At 38.8% G+C, this 19,648-nt stretch overlaps 1 protein-coding gene across 1 annotated transcript; it reads left to right on the plus strand.

The window, feature by feature from the left end:
- Positions 1-11,082: 11,082 nt before the first annotated feature.
- LOC310936568 (BTB/POZ domain-containing protein KCTD12-like) lies at positions 11,083-12,405 on the plus strand (the record flags this gene model as incomplete). Its single annotated transcript, XM_083900641.1, has 1 exon — positions 11,083-12,405. One exon carries the CDS (start codon positions 11,083-11,085, stop codon positions 11,863-11,865), a length of 783 nt encoding a protein of 260 aa, XP_083756767.1. The 3' UTR covers positions 11,866-12,405.
- Positions 12,406-19,648: the final 7,243 nt, after the last annotated feature.

Below are 19,648 nucleotides of genomic sequence, written 5' to 3' on the forward strand. Positions count from 1 at the left end.
TCTCATCACAGACACTGAGGCACGAGATGTCCTTCTGCAGTCATGTCTGCTGTGATTTAATAACAAGGTGAGGGATGGAGACGCCGAGAAGGAAATGAGTCGGTCAGATCAGGGAAGGAAATATGTGAAATTCTAGGTTTTTCTGTGTTATTTTAGTGGCAATGCTGAGGCGGAAATTCCACTTTGTTTGTTTTTACTCTGTGGCACCGACACAGAGATTTGAATCCCGAGGTCGCGGACACACGGCATCATGATAATGTCACGTCTTATTGTGTCCTGCACCTTTATCTCTGCGTCTCCTCCATCAGTCTCTGTCAAAGCAGCTGAGGAGCATCTTTTAGCAGAATGAATATAGCAGCTGCTCTAATCCAATCAGCCACGAGAACCTAATTATGGAACCCAGCGTTGTTCCACTGGGGCCGGCAGCAGGTAAGACCGTCTGCAGAGCTCAAAACTGCTGCTTCTTAATGAGTCAGAGCCGTGAATCAGGTTCAGCGATGAGGAATTACAGCTGCTGAGACCAGATTCTGGAAGACGCTGGAGAAGCGGTCGGTGATCAATGAGAATCGAATTTCTCTTATTCTACGTCCTGATGTCATGTATGTGGAGTCAGTGGTGCAGAGACTGAGGAAAACAAAGGACTGACTGAAGGTCTGGTGAGGAGTTCACACGGATACAACAATCACAATGTTTATGTTTTATTATGCTTTCATTATTATTATTATTTATATTTTCTAAATATATATTTTTTAAAACCATGAAAATTGTTAACCCTTAGTGCTGTTGTAATTTGCCGTATGAATAAAACACAACTCCTTAAATGGACATCCTGAGTGTGTGTGTTTATAGGTTATATTCAGGCTTTAAAAAACATGTCCCCCCCCCCCCCCCCCCCCGCCTTCTAACATGTTGTTGAGTGAAAGTTATGATTCATTTTATGTGGCATTTTTAGTCGTGGTATATATATTAGCAATAATTGTACGCAGACGTCACAAAAATAGAGTGTTTTTCATTTATTTTTGTTCATAAAAACGAGCCGAGAACTTTGAACTGTGACTTATTTCCACATTTCACAAATTCAATCCCGATTTTAAACATTTTGATCTACTTTGTTCAGGTGTGTTTATATATATATATATATATATATGTTTGGTATCTTAAAACTTAGCACTTTACAGAGTATTCTGCGACTGAAATTATTCATAATAATTGCATAATTTTAAAGGTCCAGTATGTAACATTTAGGGGCAGTTTATTTATTGGGCTAAATTAAATATACCCTACTGACAAGTATGTTCATAGAAGTATATAATCACTTCAAGCTAACAATAATAATAAAAGAATAATTTAGTAGCTTTAGAATGAGCCTTTTATATACATAGGGCAAGGGCCTTGCTTTTACGGAGGCGGCCATTTTGTGTCACCAAATGTCTCCAAGTTTTAATATGCATATGAGGAAGAAAGATGTCCTTTCTTATTTAATTATGTCTGATGTACAGCACTTTGTTTCAGCTGTTGTTGTTTTGTGCTTCATAAATAAAGCTGGATTGGATTGGATTGGATTGGAAGGCCACGGCGTATAGTTCCCTAGCATAGTGCAGTACATGGGAATATGACCATTAGACGTCATTAAATCTTACACACTGGACCTTTAAGACATGGATAAATCTTTATTTTTTAACAATAATAAATACATTGTTAACAAATTCTTAGCTGTTAAATGTGCATTATGTAATAAATCTAAATCAACTGGTCATAAAATCCTCCTAATATGTCACAGAGACTCAGGAATAATGTTCATATAACAAACTGAACTCACCAACAACAACAGTACAGACTAAATATTTGCATGCAAAAAATATTTTGCAGACTGCAAATCATATTTATGCTTTGAAATCATGTTTTGACATGTGGCGTCACCTACCGCCGTCTACCAATCATTGCAGTCAGTAGAGTCTAAGCTGCCGCGCAACCACGGGTTGCCAGTTACGTCAGAAAACGAAGCCTAAAAGACCTCTGTATTTTGAATTTGAATGTAGTAACTGTTTTTGGCCACATTCTTACATATGGCACCTTTAAGTGTTTTCCAAAAAATTACTTTTTTCAAGTCAATTTGCGATGGATGGTAAAAGTTGCATGGACAAGAACATATTTTCACAACCTTTAAATTCCATCCTGCACATGTGGTCACATGGTCACCCCTCTAATTTAATATTTAATCAAACACAATTCTTTATGTGAACACTGCAAGTCTCCATATTTCCAGACTGCTGTCTTTCTCCGTGTGAGAGCTGCTCTGCTTTAACATCATGTTCCTTACACTCCATCTCTTTTATAGAGACAAGAAGGAAGGAAGGATGGGGATAAGACTGGGTGGATACTCATGTTTTTTTTTTTATGCCATAGAAAGTCAGTGGGGAGAATAATGTAGCACACACACATACAAAAGCCCACATTAGCCCCTGGGGACCTGTTCACTCACTGAATGGAGACACTGAGGGTGGGTGAGTTAGACCGATGTGAAACATTTACATATACACTCTCACACACTCTTACAGGCCCTGGAGTGGATCATCATGGGAGGAGCTGGGGGTCGTGGGGGTCACAGGAAAAGGAAAGTCCTACAGGGGAATGAGATGTTGCTGATGAAAATCCTGTTTGCACGTTGGAGAAATGGAACTGTAGAGGGAAGAACAAGAATATTGTTTATTCTTAGGTTTAACCTTAATATTTGGTCATTTTTTTTCTTTTTTTGGTTGCTGCGCAGCGAAGGAGGTTCAGCACCGAGCAAACGGAGAGAAGAAACGAGAGAAGAAACGTAAAGAACAAAGACGGGGGAGAGAAAAATGTTCAGAGGGTCATCAAACATCTGAGCTCATCACCACACACATGAGGGTCCAGCCCCACCCTGTGTGTGTGTGTGTGTGTGTGTGTGTGTGTGTGTGTGTGTGTGTGTGTGTGTGTGCGTGCGTGCGTGCGTGCGTGCGTGTGTGTGTCGTTAGTATCACAGTCAGTTCCCGGTCTGTCTGAGCCAGAGGATCCATTAGAGCTGATTGAGGAGCACAAAGGTGCAGATTTAACCCTGAGAGAAGGTGAGAGAGAGAGAGAGAGACAGAGATAGAGAGAGAGAGCATGTCCACACAGTGCAGTGTTCAGCCACCAGAAGCAGAAGTAATACAGAAACCATGTTACACACTTGTAAAGACAAACACAAACATGCATGTGCACAGGTTTTCCCAGCATTCATAGTGAGCACGCCCCTTACCTTAACCTTAACCTTAACTATCACATCTTAGTGTCTCACCCCTGAAAAAACCCTTTAAAGTTGTGGAGCTCAGGCCAAATGTCCTTACAAAGACAGATGTGCATGTTTTTTGGATCTAACAAACATGCACACACACACGCAGTCTGGTTTCCATACTTCAGAGGACATCACATTGACTTACATTCATTTCACGGAGCCTTACTTCAACGTAAACCAAAACTAAGCCTGTCCTAAACCTAACCTCACCCTGACCATTGTGTCGTCACCTTAGAATGTAATAACTGACATGATGGGGACTTGTTGTCAATTGTCAAAATGAGTAAAACTAAAGATATGCGTAATCTGGGGCCATTTGGAGGCTCTGATTGGGATTAAGTAAGTAAAATGTGTTGTGGTTTGGTTCAGATTTGGAATAAGATGATTGCCTGTTATGGTTAAGATTAGGCTAGTACTAGGTCAAGGTTAGAGTAAATCTCTAATGTAAAGTCCTCTGAAGTCTGTGAGTAATTGCATTTGCATTTTTTTTTTCAAAAACAATTTGTTTCAAAAAACATTTTTCTTTTCTGAAGGTTTTTTTGTCAAAAAGTTTTTTTTCCCCGAAATTCATTTTTTCCATATATATACATACATTTAATTTACCCTAAAGAGACTAAACATTAAACTCAGTTTGTACTGAGTCATATTAAATAATGTCACACACTTAAAAAAAAAAATAAAAAAAAAAACCTCAATGTTCACTGTATAGTAATGGAGAATACAATTACTACATACTTTTAAATAATGTTAATACAAACATACGGTTTGACGATAATCTGTCACTCTGTGATGTAAATACTGATTAAATACTGATTATGAGCCTGCACTATAGTGACTGTGGTAACTTTGACTGTTTGTATTTATGATGATGATGTACTTTTGTAAAAATGTATGTGTGTCAGTCTGCTTTTGCAAAATTTATGTGATTTAATGCTGTTTCCAGACTTAATAGGACTCATGTTTGCTCATACCCTGTGAATTATTACCAGGCTTTCACATGTGTTGTGGCAAATTTGGATCTGTGTGCTTGTGTGAGTGAATGTGGGTGTGTCAGTGGTGAAGCACTGGTTGTTATGGGTTACTTGCACACCTGTGAGCATGGGTTGGGTAATTAGTCACACAAAAGTTAGATAGGGGAGACACAGCCGAGGAGGTGGAGGGAATTAGGATCAGGAAAGCCACACAGTTTTTCAACCGTGTCTGTGTGTGTGCAGCAATTGAACTGTGTCTGTGTGTGTGCAGCAATTTAATTGTAGTATTTTTAGTCTTTTATACACAAGTCTGGTTTTAAGTCTTGTGGGATCCAGCTTTTGTAATTGACTTTAAAAGATTTGCAAGCTAATAAAAGTGTCAAACTCAAGCCAATGGAGGACATCATTGTTGTACACCATCACGCATTGGAAATGGCTTCAAATTCCCTCAAGTGGCCTTTTGGTAGCAAGAATGCCACTACATTTTGTTGAAAAACTGAGCTTCTTGCTGCAGTCCACCATACTTCATGCCAGCTGATTCCAATTGCCTCCACTTCCAAGAAGTGGAGGCAAACAAAGAAAGCCTGAGCCACAACGCTGAAGAATCACGGTAGGACTGATTTAGAATTGTTAAGTGTGGAAGAGAATGGCCTTCGCACAAATGGGATATAGGTAAATCCTGCTACAATTCAAAATAATCTGGTGTCGGAAATTTGACCAAAACGTCATACTATACAATGTCGTTGACCTCAATGTCATACTACACTATGTCGTAAAAAATCTGACAATTTAAAAAAAAAAAAAAAAAAGATTTTAGCCCAAAATGTGACCAAAACGTCATACTATACTAGTTTGTCAACCTCCATGTCATACTACACTATTTCATCCAAATATTAACCATTTTTTTAAAAAAAAGAGTTTTGGTCCAAAATTTGACAAGAACGTCATACTATACAATGTAGTCGACCTCAATGTCATACTACACTATGTCGTCAAAAATCTGACCATTTTTTTGAAAAAGAGATTTTGGTCCAAAATTTGACCACAACGTCATACTATACTATGTCGTTGACCTCAATGTCATACTACACTATTTCATCCAAAATCTAAAAACATTTTTGAAAAAAGAGATTTTGGTCCAAAATTTGACCAAAACGTCATACTATACTATGTCGTCAAACATCTGACAATTTTTTTGAAAAAAAAAAATTGGTCCAAAATTTGACCAAAATGTCCAAAAAGATTTTGGTCCAAAATGTCATACTATACTATGTCGTCAAAAATTTAACCATTTTAAAAAAAAAAAAAAAAAAAAAAGATTTTCGTCTATATTCGTCCTATGTCGTCCAAAATCGGACAATTTTTTATAAAAAAATGTTTTTGCCCAAAATGTGACCAAAACGTCATACTATACTATGTTGTCGACCTCAATGTCATACTACACTATTAGTCAAAAATCTGACCATTTTTTTTGAAAAAAAGATTTTGGTCCAAAATGTGACCAAAACGTCATACTAAACTATGTCGTCCAAAATCGGACCATTTAAAAAAAAAAAAAAAATTTGGTCAAAATTTGACCAAAACCTCATACTATATTATGTCGTCCAAAATCGGACAATTTTTTGAAATTTTTAATTTAGCCCAAAATGTGACCAAAATGTCATACTATACTATGTTGTCGACCTCCATGTCATACTACACCATGTTATCAAAATCCAAAATCTAACCATTTTTTTGAAAAAAAAAAAGATTTTGGTCCAAAATTTGACCAAAGCGTCATACTATACTATGTCGTCCAAAAGTAGAAAAAGATTTGAATACTGTCCTCAGGGGAAAAGTGTCTGATGAATTAAGGTTTTATTTTTTCATTACCAATTAGTCCTTCCTCTATTTTTCACTTGATTTGAGCAATTTCTGCATAGAAATAAGTTCATATATTCACGTATTATCGTGACTATTATATGATTTATTATTATTATTATTATTATTATTATTATTATTTCACAATGTTAGAACAATTAAGTTATTTTTACTTTCAAGTCTGGATAATATGAATATGGTTGATGACCACTAGAGGGAGCAGGTGGACTACAAGAAGTTTCAAAGTGTTGATTTCATGCAAAAAAAGAAGAAAAAATGTGAGTTTTCCATGTGTTTTTCACAAAAGTGCTTATTATATGAAGCAAGTGACCTGCAGATTACACCACAGTAAATTGTCCTGCGCTTAAATGTCTCATCATTTTAAATTAGGACCTAATCCACTCCAGTTAAGTGTTAAATTTAACTCTTTTACTGTAAAAGTAACAAAAGGAGTTCAATTTTACAAAATGCCTGAGTGTATTCACATATATTAGGTCACAGTAGGAAAATCACAGGTGTAAATAATCAATAATAACGATGGCTGAGTTCCATTTAGCTTCCTCGGCTGGGTTAATGTGACCAGCAGCACCTGTGTTTTTCTGACATGACAAAAGGGCAGCTGTGTGCAAAGGGTAAATTTATCCAAAAAGTAGTAATAAATATATTGTATAGATAGTTTTATATTATATTATATATGTTTTCATGTCACATTTTTTATTAAGTCTGTCATAAATCTGCAAATATACCAAACCTGGCTGTGAGGAGATGATCCTCAGTTCGATCTACTGTTAGAAGCAATGACAGGAAAATATTTTTTTTATCCCCCTTATTATAAGAAACTGAGCCGCCACTTCTTTGAATACAATTATCTTCCACTGGACTGTGAGAAAAGCAGTAACCTTTAAGGACCGTGACGCGGACATGAGTTTGAAACTGTGACCGGGAGAGCTTAGCTGTTTAGCTGTGAGAAAGAAAAGAGAAAATTGATAATTTATCACTGAAATTACAGCAAAGTACATGTTTTCCAGTGTTAATTATATGAAATAAAAAAGCTCAAAACTCACATGTCTGTTCTTTAAACAGTGGGAAGAAAATAAACATAAAACAAGACAAATTATTTGAGTTTTTCAGACAATTTATCGTCTAAATTTTGATTTACTCGACAACTGGGATTAGCACGTTCATTATAAATAATAATAATAATGTTTCCAGTAGAAAAGCTGCATACAACATGTCTTGTAGATGTCAATGTAAACATGTACAGTACATGTTTTCCTGTGTTAATTATATGAAAAAAACCTCAAAACTGTTTAAAGAAAAATTGTACCTCTACTTTAAATAATGGGAATAAAGTATACATAGAATAAGACAAATTAGTTGAGTTTTTCCAGATGATTTATTGTCTAAATTGACTACAGCTGGGATTGGCATGTTGATTTTAAATAAATATAGCAATATTAAATTAATCATTTCCAGTATAAAAGTTGCACACAATGTGTCTCGTAAATGTCAGTGTATGTAAACGTCATGTAAATGACCTGTCACAAAACAACCTGCTGTTTTATTTACTCTCCACTAGATGTTGCACTAACACAGTAAACACAGTGAGGACAAGACCACAGTGGACATGTGTGTGTGTGTGTGTGTGTGTGTGTGCAGAGAGTGTTTGACAGCTACTACATCCATGATCTGCTCTCATGTTTCGCTTATTATCAAATATTTCACAATAAAAGTCTGATGTATTTAAGGAAGCATTATTTCAGAGTAGTTTTTTTTTACTTTATGAAACTGGAACAGAAATTGTCATCTTTGTTATATTTTAGACAGATATACAACTGAAACTGTGGGGAAAAGATAATTTCCACTGTCTGTCTGTGTTGCAGCTCAGTGACAGACATGACTCATTTGCGCGATACGCGTACATCAGGCTGCTGTAATCGGTTAACATGTGTCTAAATGAAGAGCGTGACGTTCTGTGACGCAGATGCACCGGTCACACGTCCAGTGCGGAGCTGCCTTTATCCAATTTATATGCTTCCAGTTGAAAAAAAAAACCATCATAAGGACATGATGTTACTGCACAACCACCCGAGAATCATGACAGAGGCCTCGCTGGGGTGCAAAGACAAAGACAGACAAGAAGTCATGCTTTTGTTTTGATAGGAAGATTAGGATTACTAATCCTAACTACAAATAACCACGACTGATGCAACAGGGAAACCAAGACAGACAAGAGAACAGCGGATATTAGTTCACAGTAATAAAGAAAAAGAAGTGATCTCTCGAGCTGCAGCTAACGATTAGCTACATATTAGCTAGTATTTTCTCGATTAACCGAGTCATCGTTTGGTCCATAAAACATTGATCCGTGTTCTTCAAACCTGGAAATGATGATGTTCAAGAATGTTTTGGTTTTTGTCCACAAGCAAAAAATAGCAACGCAGGGATGGGCGAGGACACGAAATGTTTATGCTTTTTTTTGTTTTGTTTTTTCCATGGGCTCGTCTTTGTGTTTTCACTCCAACTACAATCTGTTGGCGGTTGTCTCGCGTTAAGCGCCTAATGTTCCTGTTGTCTCCAACTGACTTGACGTAAATAAAAACAAATCACTTCCTGTGTTCACAGCTATTTGTTTATATTTAAAAGTTACGCACTACAGCTTTAAATCTGAGTCCTGCTGAGTTTGAACTTTTTTGTTTTGTTGCAGGGGTTTTAACTTGAACAAGTTTTATTACTTAAAATCCAAACATTTCTTACAGTGTTCCCACACCTTGGTTGACTTAAAATTCAAGGACTTTCCACGGACCAATTCCCTCAAATTCAAGGACCAAATGAGATGACACAGCTTAAGTTGGGAGGGCAACTTGTAAGAGTCCCATGGCGTCCACTTATATTGACTTGGACAAGTGCTTGTGCTTGGCAACTTGGACGAAGTCAGTCTTTATAATTGTCTTTGGTGAGATAAAGATCTTGGAATTTTGATTTCCCAGCTAACACGTCGTCATTTGCGCTCTCTTGCGTAACTTTACTCGCTCATTGTTCTGCACGGAATCTCACGTCAATGGCAGAGAGACACAGTGGACAGTGTCCACAACAATGCTAGTAATTCTAGCTCCACATTTGTCTTGCGTAGGCCTCGTCTACGTACATCAAGCAATGCAGGACGTGAAACAGTAGGTGGCACTGTAACAAAACAAGGGAGACATTTACCTAAATATCAACCCAAAAAAAAACAAGCACTTTCAATGACCGTTGTCTATTTGTGGTGACTTTCAAGAGTCTTGAAAGACGTTTTCAAACTTTCAATCTCTTATTCTACACAGTATATCATACATTATATCATATCCTTAGGTTAGCTTTACTGTGCAAGGTTTTCAAGGGGTTTGAGGTTTTTCGCCGCGACGCCACCCTAACAAGTCTCCATTACTCCCCCGTATCATTACGAGTCCTTTCTGCGAGCAGCAGCAGCAGCAGCTGCTTTGTCTCTAAAATGTTTATGCTCCCTCCAACCTCGTTTGTTTCTGAGCAGATTGATACAGATGGATCTTTATCAGCAGCCTCATCAACATCTGACACTGTGTGTGTGCGTTTGTGTGAATCAAGCGAAATTTCAACGTCTGTGATAACAGACCAATTACCATCTTCGGGCTGGGGGATAACGAGTAGTTATGTCAGTGGCGTGTGAAGTAAAATACGAGCACTTCAAGATTACATCAAAGAGCTCTCTGCTTTTACTCAGAAATGGATCCTGGGGTCTAAAAAAAAACATGAAACCTCTTCTCAATTTCCACCATTTTTGGTTTGTTATGTGGTCAGTTTTTTATTTTGGGGACATGTAGAGTAGACGACACAAACCTAAATTGGGTCAAGACAAAAACCAGCGCACCATAATATCAATGTCAGATGCAATTCTGAGATCAGAACTGAGGATTTTAATCATTTCCAGACTCTGTTTTTACTAATACATAACACTGAAAGGGGGTGGAATTATACAGTAAATCACCTCAAGCATCTTCTTTGGTTTTTGCAATATTATGTTCCGTAAGAACCAAAACCGCACCAAAAAATGTTGATTGTTGTTTCCCCAAACATCAAAAATAATGATGTTCTCAAATGTCGTGTTTGGTCCCCAAACCAAAATTATACAGTTTGGTTTCATGGTTTCTTTGGTCCGTGGAGCAAAGAAACCATGAAAATATTCACATTTAAGAAGCTGAAACATCAGAGGAACTCAGTAAGTGATTACTCCATTAGATATGTAGGTAACTAGCTAGCTATGTAGGTATAGGTAGAGGGCTGAAACGAATGATTATTTTCTCGAGTAATCGTTTGGTCCATACAATGTCAGAAAACGCTGAAAAATATTGGTCAGTGTTTGTCAAATCTGGAAATGACGACGCTCTCAAATGCCTTCTTTTTGTCCACAAACCAAAATGATTCACTTTTAATGACTTCTTTGTCATACGGAGAAAAGAAACCCGAACATATTCACATTTAACAAGCTGAAAAATCACAGATACTGGTTTTAATTCTTTCGAAAAACATGTCAAACCAAATGATAGATTATCAAGATAGATAGATAACTTTAAGCTAACTGATTGATTGATAGATAGATAGATAGATAGATAGATAGATATATAGATAGATAGATAGATAGATAACTATAAAAAAAGAGAAAGGAAACACATAATATAAAGGATATCAGAGAGTCCTTGAAGGCAACATGTTGTTTTCTCTGAGCTTCCCAGTGAACAGTTAAACCTCCGTCTTCTTCTTCCTCCTCTTCTTCCTCCTCTTCTTCCTCCTCCCTCTCAGTATAAACATAAGCGCTCAGAGAGGAAACTCTCCATCTGTCCATCCTTGTTAGGACAGACAAGCAGAGACAGACGCTCACTACAGAAGAAAGAAAAACAAGTATTAACTAAAACCAGAACACGGAGAGAAAGGGAGATGTCACAAACTTTCCCGGAGATAGTGGAGCTGAACGTGGGCGGGCAGGTGTACGTGACCAGGCTGGAAACTCTCACCGCGGTCCCTAACTCTCTGATGTGGACCAAGTTCAGCCGCAGCTCCCCGGGAGAGCTGGCCAAAGACAGCCAGGGCCGCTTCTTCATCGACCGGGACGGCTTTCTCTTCCGCTACATCCTGGATTATCTGCGGGACTCGGAGCTCTTTCTGCCCGAGTTTTTCAAGGAGAAGCGGAGGCTGCGGAAAGAAGCGGACTTCTACCAGCTGCCGGGGCTGTCGCGGTGCCTGGCCGCCGACGACGGCTCACCCGCGGAGGAGGAGGAGAGCGCGGAGCCGGAGGCTGTGGAGCTCAGCAGCCCGGTCACCTCCGCCTCCTCCTCCGACAGGACTCCGCGGTCCCCCGGCGCCGACTCGGGCTACATCACCGTCGGGTACAGAGGCAGCTACACCATCGGCAGGGACATCCAGGCGGACGCTAAATTCCGCAGGGTCGCCAGAATAACCGTGTGCAGCAAGATTTCTCTGGCTAAAGAGGTGTTTGGGGAGACCCTGAACGAGAGCCGGGACCCGGACCGGCCTCCTGACAAGTACACATCCAGGTACTACCTCAAGTACAACTTTCTGGAGCAGGCGTTCGATCGACTGGCCGAAACTGGCTTCCACATGGTGGCATGTAACTCCACCGGGACCTGCTCGTACGGCAGTAGTGATCCGGGGGAAGACAAACTGTGGACCAGCTACACCGAGTATGTGTTCTTCCGATGAACGGACTGAACTCTCCCCGTAGTCTGGCTTCAGGGTGGAGGATGGATAAGTTTTTGTTGGTTGGTGGTGTTTTACAACAGTTGCATTACTGCATACTGTATACTTCTGGATTAAATGATCCATTCATTATTAATGTTTTTTCCCCCACTAAATGCCACTTCAACCACAGACTTCATATGAGACTTCAGCAAATTATTGGGACATCCACTCTCAGCCACTGTAGTTCCTTCATGCATTAAAGGGACAGTTCAGTTTTTTTGTTTGAAATATAGTTGTATCGTGTTTTGACACATTTTCAACACTGACTTATCATATAAACCACTTCTCTGATGCTGTGTTCACACGGACGCGAATTTGTTGCACAACAAGTTTACACACAAAGCCAACGCACAGACACGATACTAGCACACGTCAAATTGCGCCCAGTGTCTTACGTTTGAGTTGAAAATATTCAACTTTGGCGAAAAAATCATGCTAGCAAGATGGCCAATCAGTGATCTGAGACTCTCTGGATGACGTCAATCACTTGCCAGAAGTGGTGCCCCCGAATTTAACAACAAAAAGGCTTACATAATTACATCTAAGCACATTTACATCTATGACATTCCTCTCAAAATGTATCACAAATTTGAATTACCTTTGCAAATAAATTAGTTGAAGAAAAATATGCATCCGTTTTCCATCCCCTGCACCAAGACGCCCAGTAGGTGGAGCTACGTTAAGAGTAGGAATCACCACAGAGGGCGGATTAGAAAGTGCAACGCGACTTAAATAAAAAGTGCCACTTGTTGCTGATACATGGTTCTGTTTTTATCTATTTTTGTAGTAACCGTTGCCTCTTGCACTGAGTTGAGTAACATTGTGGTTTTCCTCCTCTCCTCTGCCGTTTACGACATTTTGTTTTTCCAATGCAGTGAAACGCGGGAGTTTCAAAAACGTCATGCTTTATTCTGTCGCTGTCTCTTTTGCACTCATTCAGATTTGAATGTGAATCTGTAAACAAACACATAAGTTTGTTAACAGTAACATTTCAATCTTTATACTTTCCAGTGTATTATACTTTGCTATTGTGGTCAATTTTCTGGGTTAGGGTTAGTGATTTTCTCTATGATTTCCATTTCTTGAATTGTGTTTTTCCTCGATTTTACAGTCTTTTTAATTATGTTTCAATGCTGTGATGATGTGTAGGATTCAATAAAGGTACCTCTCTCATCGTGACTCATGAAGTTTTATGTGTCGTGTGAAAAACCACGGTTGTCAAACTGTGGTACGTGGACCACCAGTGGTACGCGAGCTTCCTCTGGAAAATCAGAAATACTGAGAGATTTTGACCCAAATGTGTAGAAAATTGAACTTATCACAAAAAATAATAATGATTTCAATAATAATGTCGTTCCATCTTAATCTAATGTCACTATACCAGTGTGTGAAGTGAGGAAGAGGAGGATGATGAGAGCAAATTCTCTTAATTCTGATGTTGGTGATAATGGAGGTACTTCTAGAGCGCAGTATTTTCTCAGGTGGTACTTGGTAAAACGTCTGAGAACCACTGCCTCAGGATATCTGATAATCTCTAGAAGATTATGATGTAAATACTCTTGTTATTGTCTCTGCAATTTCTCGAGCAGTGGGGGACTTTTAGTAATTCTTCCCAGTAAGCCTTTTGCGTTTGTTTTCCAAGAAGAAGATTTCTATTTCTAAAATAAGGAATTTCATCATATCATTTCTGCTCTGTGGGAAACATAACATCCAGACTGAAACATGAATAATGATATGTCACTATGTTCCTAAACCAGGTTCTTTTTCTGGCCCACATGTCCTGTGAGCCTCCATCGCTTTCATAAAGACTTGCTTTGTTCATGCGTGTGAAAGACAGAAGTAGTTTGGGGCAAGTCTATTTTAACCATGAGCTGTCATTAGTAAAGAGAATATGACTAAATAAATAAATATGACCTTACAGCTCCCTCTGCAGTATTTTAAGTCCAGCCCGTTTACCACATTAACAATGTAAAGAGTGTATTTCTTATTCATTTAATGTTATATTCATTGAACAAAAAAAAGTGCTTTTCCTTAAAAAAATAAGGACATTTCTAAGTGATGTGTAAATCACATAGTCAGGGCAGGTCAATGAGTGACACGTGGGTGATTATAGTCTTTTTAGGAATTGTTTTAAAATATTGTAAAAAAAAAAGAAATTTGAAAACAGTTTGGGAAATTTGTTCCCTTTTCAAACTATATACAGATATGAGGTCATATAATACATTAGCCTGACACAGCAACGACCTCAGCATAGTATATAGACTTAAGGGTTTGATGGGAATTTGTCCAGAATGGAGTCACACTACTGTACTGTACTGTATTGTTTGTTTGACAGTAGAGATGACATTAATCATAATAATCCCAGTGTCCACTGAGAGTCAAGAGAGATGTATGATGTTATAAATAGCTCAATTTTTACAGTATGAGCAGCAGTGTGAACTTTATTTAACAGCTACTTTTTTAATCAGACGCAATCTGCCCCCAAGAAAGCTGTTTCCTGGTTAAAGGCTGAGATTTTCTTCTTTCAAAATTGGACACACACTGAATATGATTTCAACTAAACTGACACACAGTGAGTTCAATAAATTGCTCAAGATTACAACAATTTCACAACTGTAATAGATTAACCACAACTTTGTTTACAATAATAAAAAAAATGAAGTTAAAAAAAACAAAAAACATTTATTCAAACAAACTGTAACCAAAAAAAACAAAAAACTTTGTTAACCTTTCTGGCAGAGAAGAGCAAAGCAGTGTCCTCTGCAGCACAGAAGAGCTCTGTTATCTCTCCTGGGCAGGATGCAAGGGAAGAAGAGGAGGAGGAAGAGGAGGAGGAGGAGGAGGAGGAGGAGGGGTCACTCTTTGGCTGACAAGTACAGTAATCAAATGCTTGTTCCCCTGAGGGATTGAGAGGCACAAATCCAAGATATCCCAGGATAAAGTCTAATTTAAAAAAGGATTTGTGTGGGCCGTGCAAGCGTACTGGAAAAAAAAGAAAAGAAAGAACAGCGAAATGAATCATTTATCTGTTAGATGTCCAAGAACATTTCGAGCAATAATTCAGGCTTATTCTGAAGCACTGAGACAGAGCCTTTGTTGCGTGTGCCACAGCTGCTGTAAACCAATTTCATATACAGATGCTGCACCCTGCCTGAAAACATGGCCGTTAGTGGTCACACTAGTTGTGAAATAGCATTATTTTAACTCAATGACTGAGGCAGCTGTGGATTAAACACTTGTGTGTGCATTATGTGAAATCACTGATTTTTTTCTATAGGCTTTGGTGCAGGAGAGCGAACTGTTAAGAAACTCCAGTTTCCAGGAGGAAAATGTTGTATAGAGAAAAAGTGATGATCGTAATCTCATCATAGACTCAAGCAGGCATAGATTTTATTTTAGTTTTCTTGATTTTTATTTGATTTAAAGGGGAAATAAGTAGTTTATAGTGCCTTCTAGAGGAGAGGCTGAAATTTACAACAAAGAACTGCTCCTCTGCTCACCCCCTCCCTTCCCTGAGCGCTACGGTATCCTCAGCTGGTCAAATGTCGTCCTCGTCGTCTTTCTCCGTGTCAGCAGATGAGGTTCGTGAGGCGAGGGAGAGGGTGGAGCTACCGCGGCCGTAGCAGACGAAGCGGAGAGAGAGGAGGCGGGACTTCAGCTACAAGTAAAGAGACGCTTGATTTGTTCTCTTGCGTTTGTCCTTACAGGCTCCAGTAGAAACATGGCGTCTCTCTGCTAACAGTGGCTATGCAACCGCGGTCCGCGGTCATGTTATTTTACATGACTTTTTGAAACACTACGAAAATGAAACAAAAACTATTATACAGCGACTAGACAATGCATTTCTCCAAGTTAACCTCGTTCCCTGGTGTCCTAATGAACATGTCTGTGACATGCTTTGGTCAAAATACCATAAGGATGAAGCACCACAGCAGTTCAATCACTCTGCCAAAACAGCCCTGTTCAGAACGCTCTGTTTAGTATTATCTCTTTAGGTCCACCTTAAAAAAAAAAGTAAAACGAAACTTAAGGGACAGGAAATGACATCAGCCACAGAGGCTACTGGGAGCTAACAGCGGTTAGCATTTGGAAAAGTAATCATTTGCAGGTTCTAGCAGGCACATTGATGTCGTATATAACATGTATCCACTGTGGACAGATAAATCCTCTGAGGCTGGAAGTTTGTGTAGAACTCTGTGCTGCACTGTGGAGCCAAGAATAGAACTTTTCACAGATTTCTGGTTTTCCGATGCCATTGCCCTCGCCTGCACTCTCGCATGTTTTACGGCCAAAGCGGAGCTCCGCGAGACAATTTCAGGAATTTAGCTCATCGTGACTTCCCAATGAGCATGGAAGTCAACATCGCGTGTTTCATCTCATGTACTTAGACTGAGGAGGACCACAAAAACATGAGTGAGTCATCTTTTTTCACACTTTGCCTACTGATAGGACCTCCAGACACAAACAATAATAATAAAAGTTGTTATTGTTATACTGAGGGGGATTTTCCTCCCATAATACACATAAAGTCATATGAACATTTTCTGCTATACCAAGGAGCTTCCTAAGGGCTTTTTACAGAGCGACATGTCCACACAAGAAACCTCATATCTGCTGTCAGCTGACGCCGCCATCTGGACAGGAAACAGGAAAGATCGACCACAACTCTTTCTCTTGTGTGATCTCCAGAAACAGGAAAACAGTACTCGTAGTTCTCAAAGACGAGACACATTTGTCCCAATCACACGTCTTGGTGTATTATGAGAAAACAAAAACAGGGTAATTGCTATAATTTCCTCTTCCTCCCTTGATATTAGACTTTACGACATGATGAGGGCAAGTGTTAAATGTAAATGTCTGCTTTATATTCATCCGATAGTTTGTGTGCATGTGTAATAAAACACCTCCCTAACACATTTCACTTGATGCATGCATTTTTTTTTCTGTGGAAATATACTCTCTATGAGCGTCAGCCAAAAAGCTAAAAATGTACACACACATGCATACAGGAACACACAGAGCGCAGCAGGAAGACAGATAAAGAGTGCCAAATGAGCCACTTTCACAGAGTTGAAGATAACACAGACCTCGTTTCTCATATCTCAGCCTCTGTCTTCATGCAAAAAATCCTTCGCACCATGGTTTTCACGGCCCGCGTCTATAGCTCACTGCAACCTGCTCCTCTTTAAATGCTTCATTTTTTTGTATTACCAGCTCTCCTGTGATAAAGAAGATCACACTTATGACTGACATGAATAATACATTCACACTGTATTTGGCACTTAGACCGAGAAGGACAGCATCAAGACACACAGAACTCGCTTTTTCAACAGCTTTTTCCCAGGCCACAGTCAGACTGATGGCAAATCAAAATCACTGAACTCTGAAAAAATAACCAGACACTACCTCACCTTAACCATGTATGTATATATATTCTGAGAAGTTCTGACTTTATTATGTTTTTTTTTCTTCTGAGAATAAAGTCAGAATTCTGAGAATAAAGTCAGAATTCTGAGTTTAAAGATGAATATATCAGATGTATATAAAGCAAACATTGACATTTAATACGTTGATACTTTAAAGTCAGAATTCTGAGAATAAAGTCAGAATTCTGAGTTTTAAAGTCAGAATTATGCGTTATAAAGTCAGAATTATGAGTTTAACGTCAGAATTCTGAGAATAAAGTCAGAATTCTGAGAATAAAGTCAGAATTTCTGACTAGGACAGAATATTGAGAATAAAGTCAGAATTCTGCGTTTTAAAGACAGAATTCTGAGAATAAAGTCAGAATTCTAGAATAAAGTCAGAATTTCTGACTTTAAAACTCAGACTCAACTGAGCTCCTTCAGTTCGTCATATTCACTCTCAGAATCTTGGAAATAGCAGCGCCCTCAACTCCATGACTGATTTGCTCTGCAGCTTTTTTTTTTTCATACAACTCTAATATCCTCAGTTATGTGAATATTTGAGCAAACACAGCAGCCACTGACTCTGCTTTAATGTAAACCACTGCTGCTGCTGCAAAACACAGGGTTATATTACTGCAAAGTCAGACTGGCTGCTGTTGGCTAAGCATTTAAAAAAAAAAAAAACCCAGTTCAATGTTTGTGTCACCAAGGCTCCATGCATCCATTCCTTGGGACCACAAAAGTTTTCCCACAACAGTGCGTGACTAAATGAAATGTGTTTGTGTCTCACCATAGTGCAGACGGTGCAGTCATGAATGATGACCCTTCTGGGTTTATTTCTTACAGTGGACTCTTAAGAATTACAAAACAAACGTTCAGTTTTGTGGCCGAGCCACTGAAAAGCGGTTTAAAGCCACAGTCCGTCATTTCATGGCTTCACTGTGCTCATGAATTGAAACACGGCGAACCACAGCATCATGATGTCAGCAACGTTCATTCAGTTTTGCAATCTGAATGCACGAAAAATTGAAATTAAATTACTCTGAAAAACAGAAACAAAATTACTCAGAAAAACAGGGAAAAAAAATATTAGTCAGAAAGACAGAAAAATTTTTTTATCAAAAAAACAAACCGAAAATTAATTACTCAGAAAAACAGGAGTTTTTTTTTCTTTTTCTTTCAAGTGAATGCAATACGACGCTTCCGTAGAAAACAAACTAGAAAATTAAAACTTGAAGTTCCATTTAAAGTAGCATTTATGTGGAATCAACCTTTAAAACCTAGAGAGCGAGAGAATCTTGCAGCTGTTTGCATAAGACTCTCCCCCTCCCAGCTCTCCCTCCTCCTTCCACACAACTGTTTCTAACTGTCCAAAACCGGTTAAACCAGAGAGAGCAGCAGGTTTAAAGTTTTTTTTAAAGTCCTATTTCAAGAACGGTTGATGATACAGATTATATTTTTGGTTTGTGAGCATCAGGAGGCTTTCAGGAGCTCCTACATTTAAATTTGTGAAGAATGGGTGCACATTGACAGAGAAATGACAGATTTAAAATCACCCTTGTCTTCATTATTTACTCCAGAGCTGAGCTTTAACATGGGAGTCAATGGGAGGTTCAAAGAGAACTCTCTGTGCTTTTAGGTGATTAAGAAAAAACTGATGAGTCATATGAAAATTAAAACACAGGATTAGACAACAACCACAGCTATGTTTTTATGTAAAAAAATGTCTGCGAGGGTTGGAAATTGTGTGCAGGGGAAGAGTTTGTTTAGAGATTTTTGAGTGTGAGTGACATCACTACCCTAGTGCCGCAATACACACTCATTATAAAATCTGTAAACGTCCAAAAAAAGTACTAAACGTAAAGTGCGATTGTTTAAAAACTATAATATGTATCAAAACTTTGATTAGGTGAAAAAAGACAAAAGTCTTGCGATGCGTTTAAAGTTCCATCCACGTCATACATTAAAGTATGACGACACCGTGAGGCTCCAAATGTACAGTTTGTGTATGTGTAACCCAGTTTTTTTGAGATCGTTGTCGCCATGGTTACTCGAAACACTCCGAAAAGTCATAGCGCACCATTACCGATCAAACCGCACGTTGTGGTATAGGATGTGTGGGGGTTTCTCAAAGCTGGGGGACGGGTGTCGTGGCATAAGAGGAATAAGACGAAGAAAAGCAGAAGAATAACAATCGATGCTAGCTCAGGGATTTGTCACTGCTCTGCGCTGCTAAGCAGGCGCTCAAGGATCAAGTGAAGTCCCAGCGAAAAGCCAAGAAAAGACGTACAGTACAAACCTGCACACAACAGGCTCTTGTTCTTTCTTGGCATCAC

This window comes from Microchirus variegatus, assembly GCF_963457635.1.
Source record: "Microchirus variegatus genome assembly, chromosome: 14".
NCBI lineage: Eukaryota > Metazoa > Chordata > Actinopteri > Pleuronectiformes > Soleidae > Microchirus > Microchirus variegatus.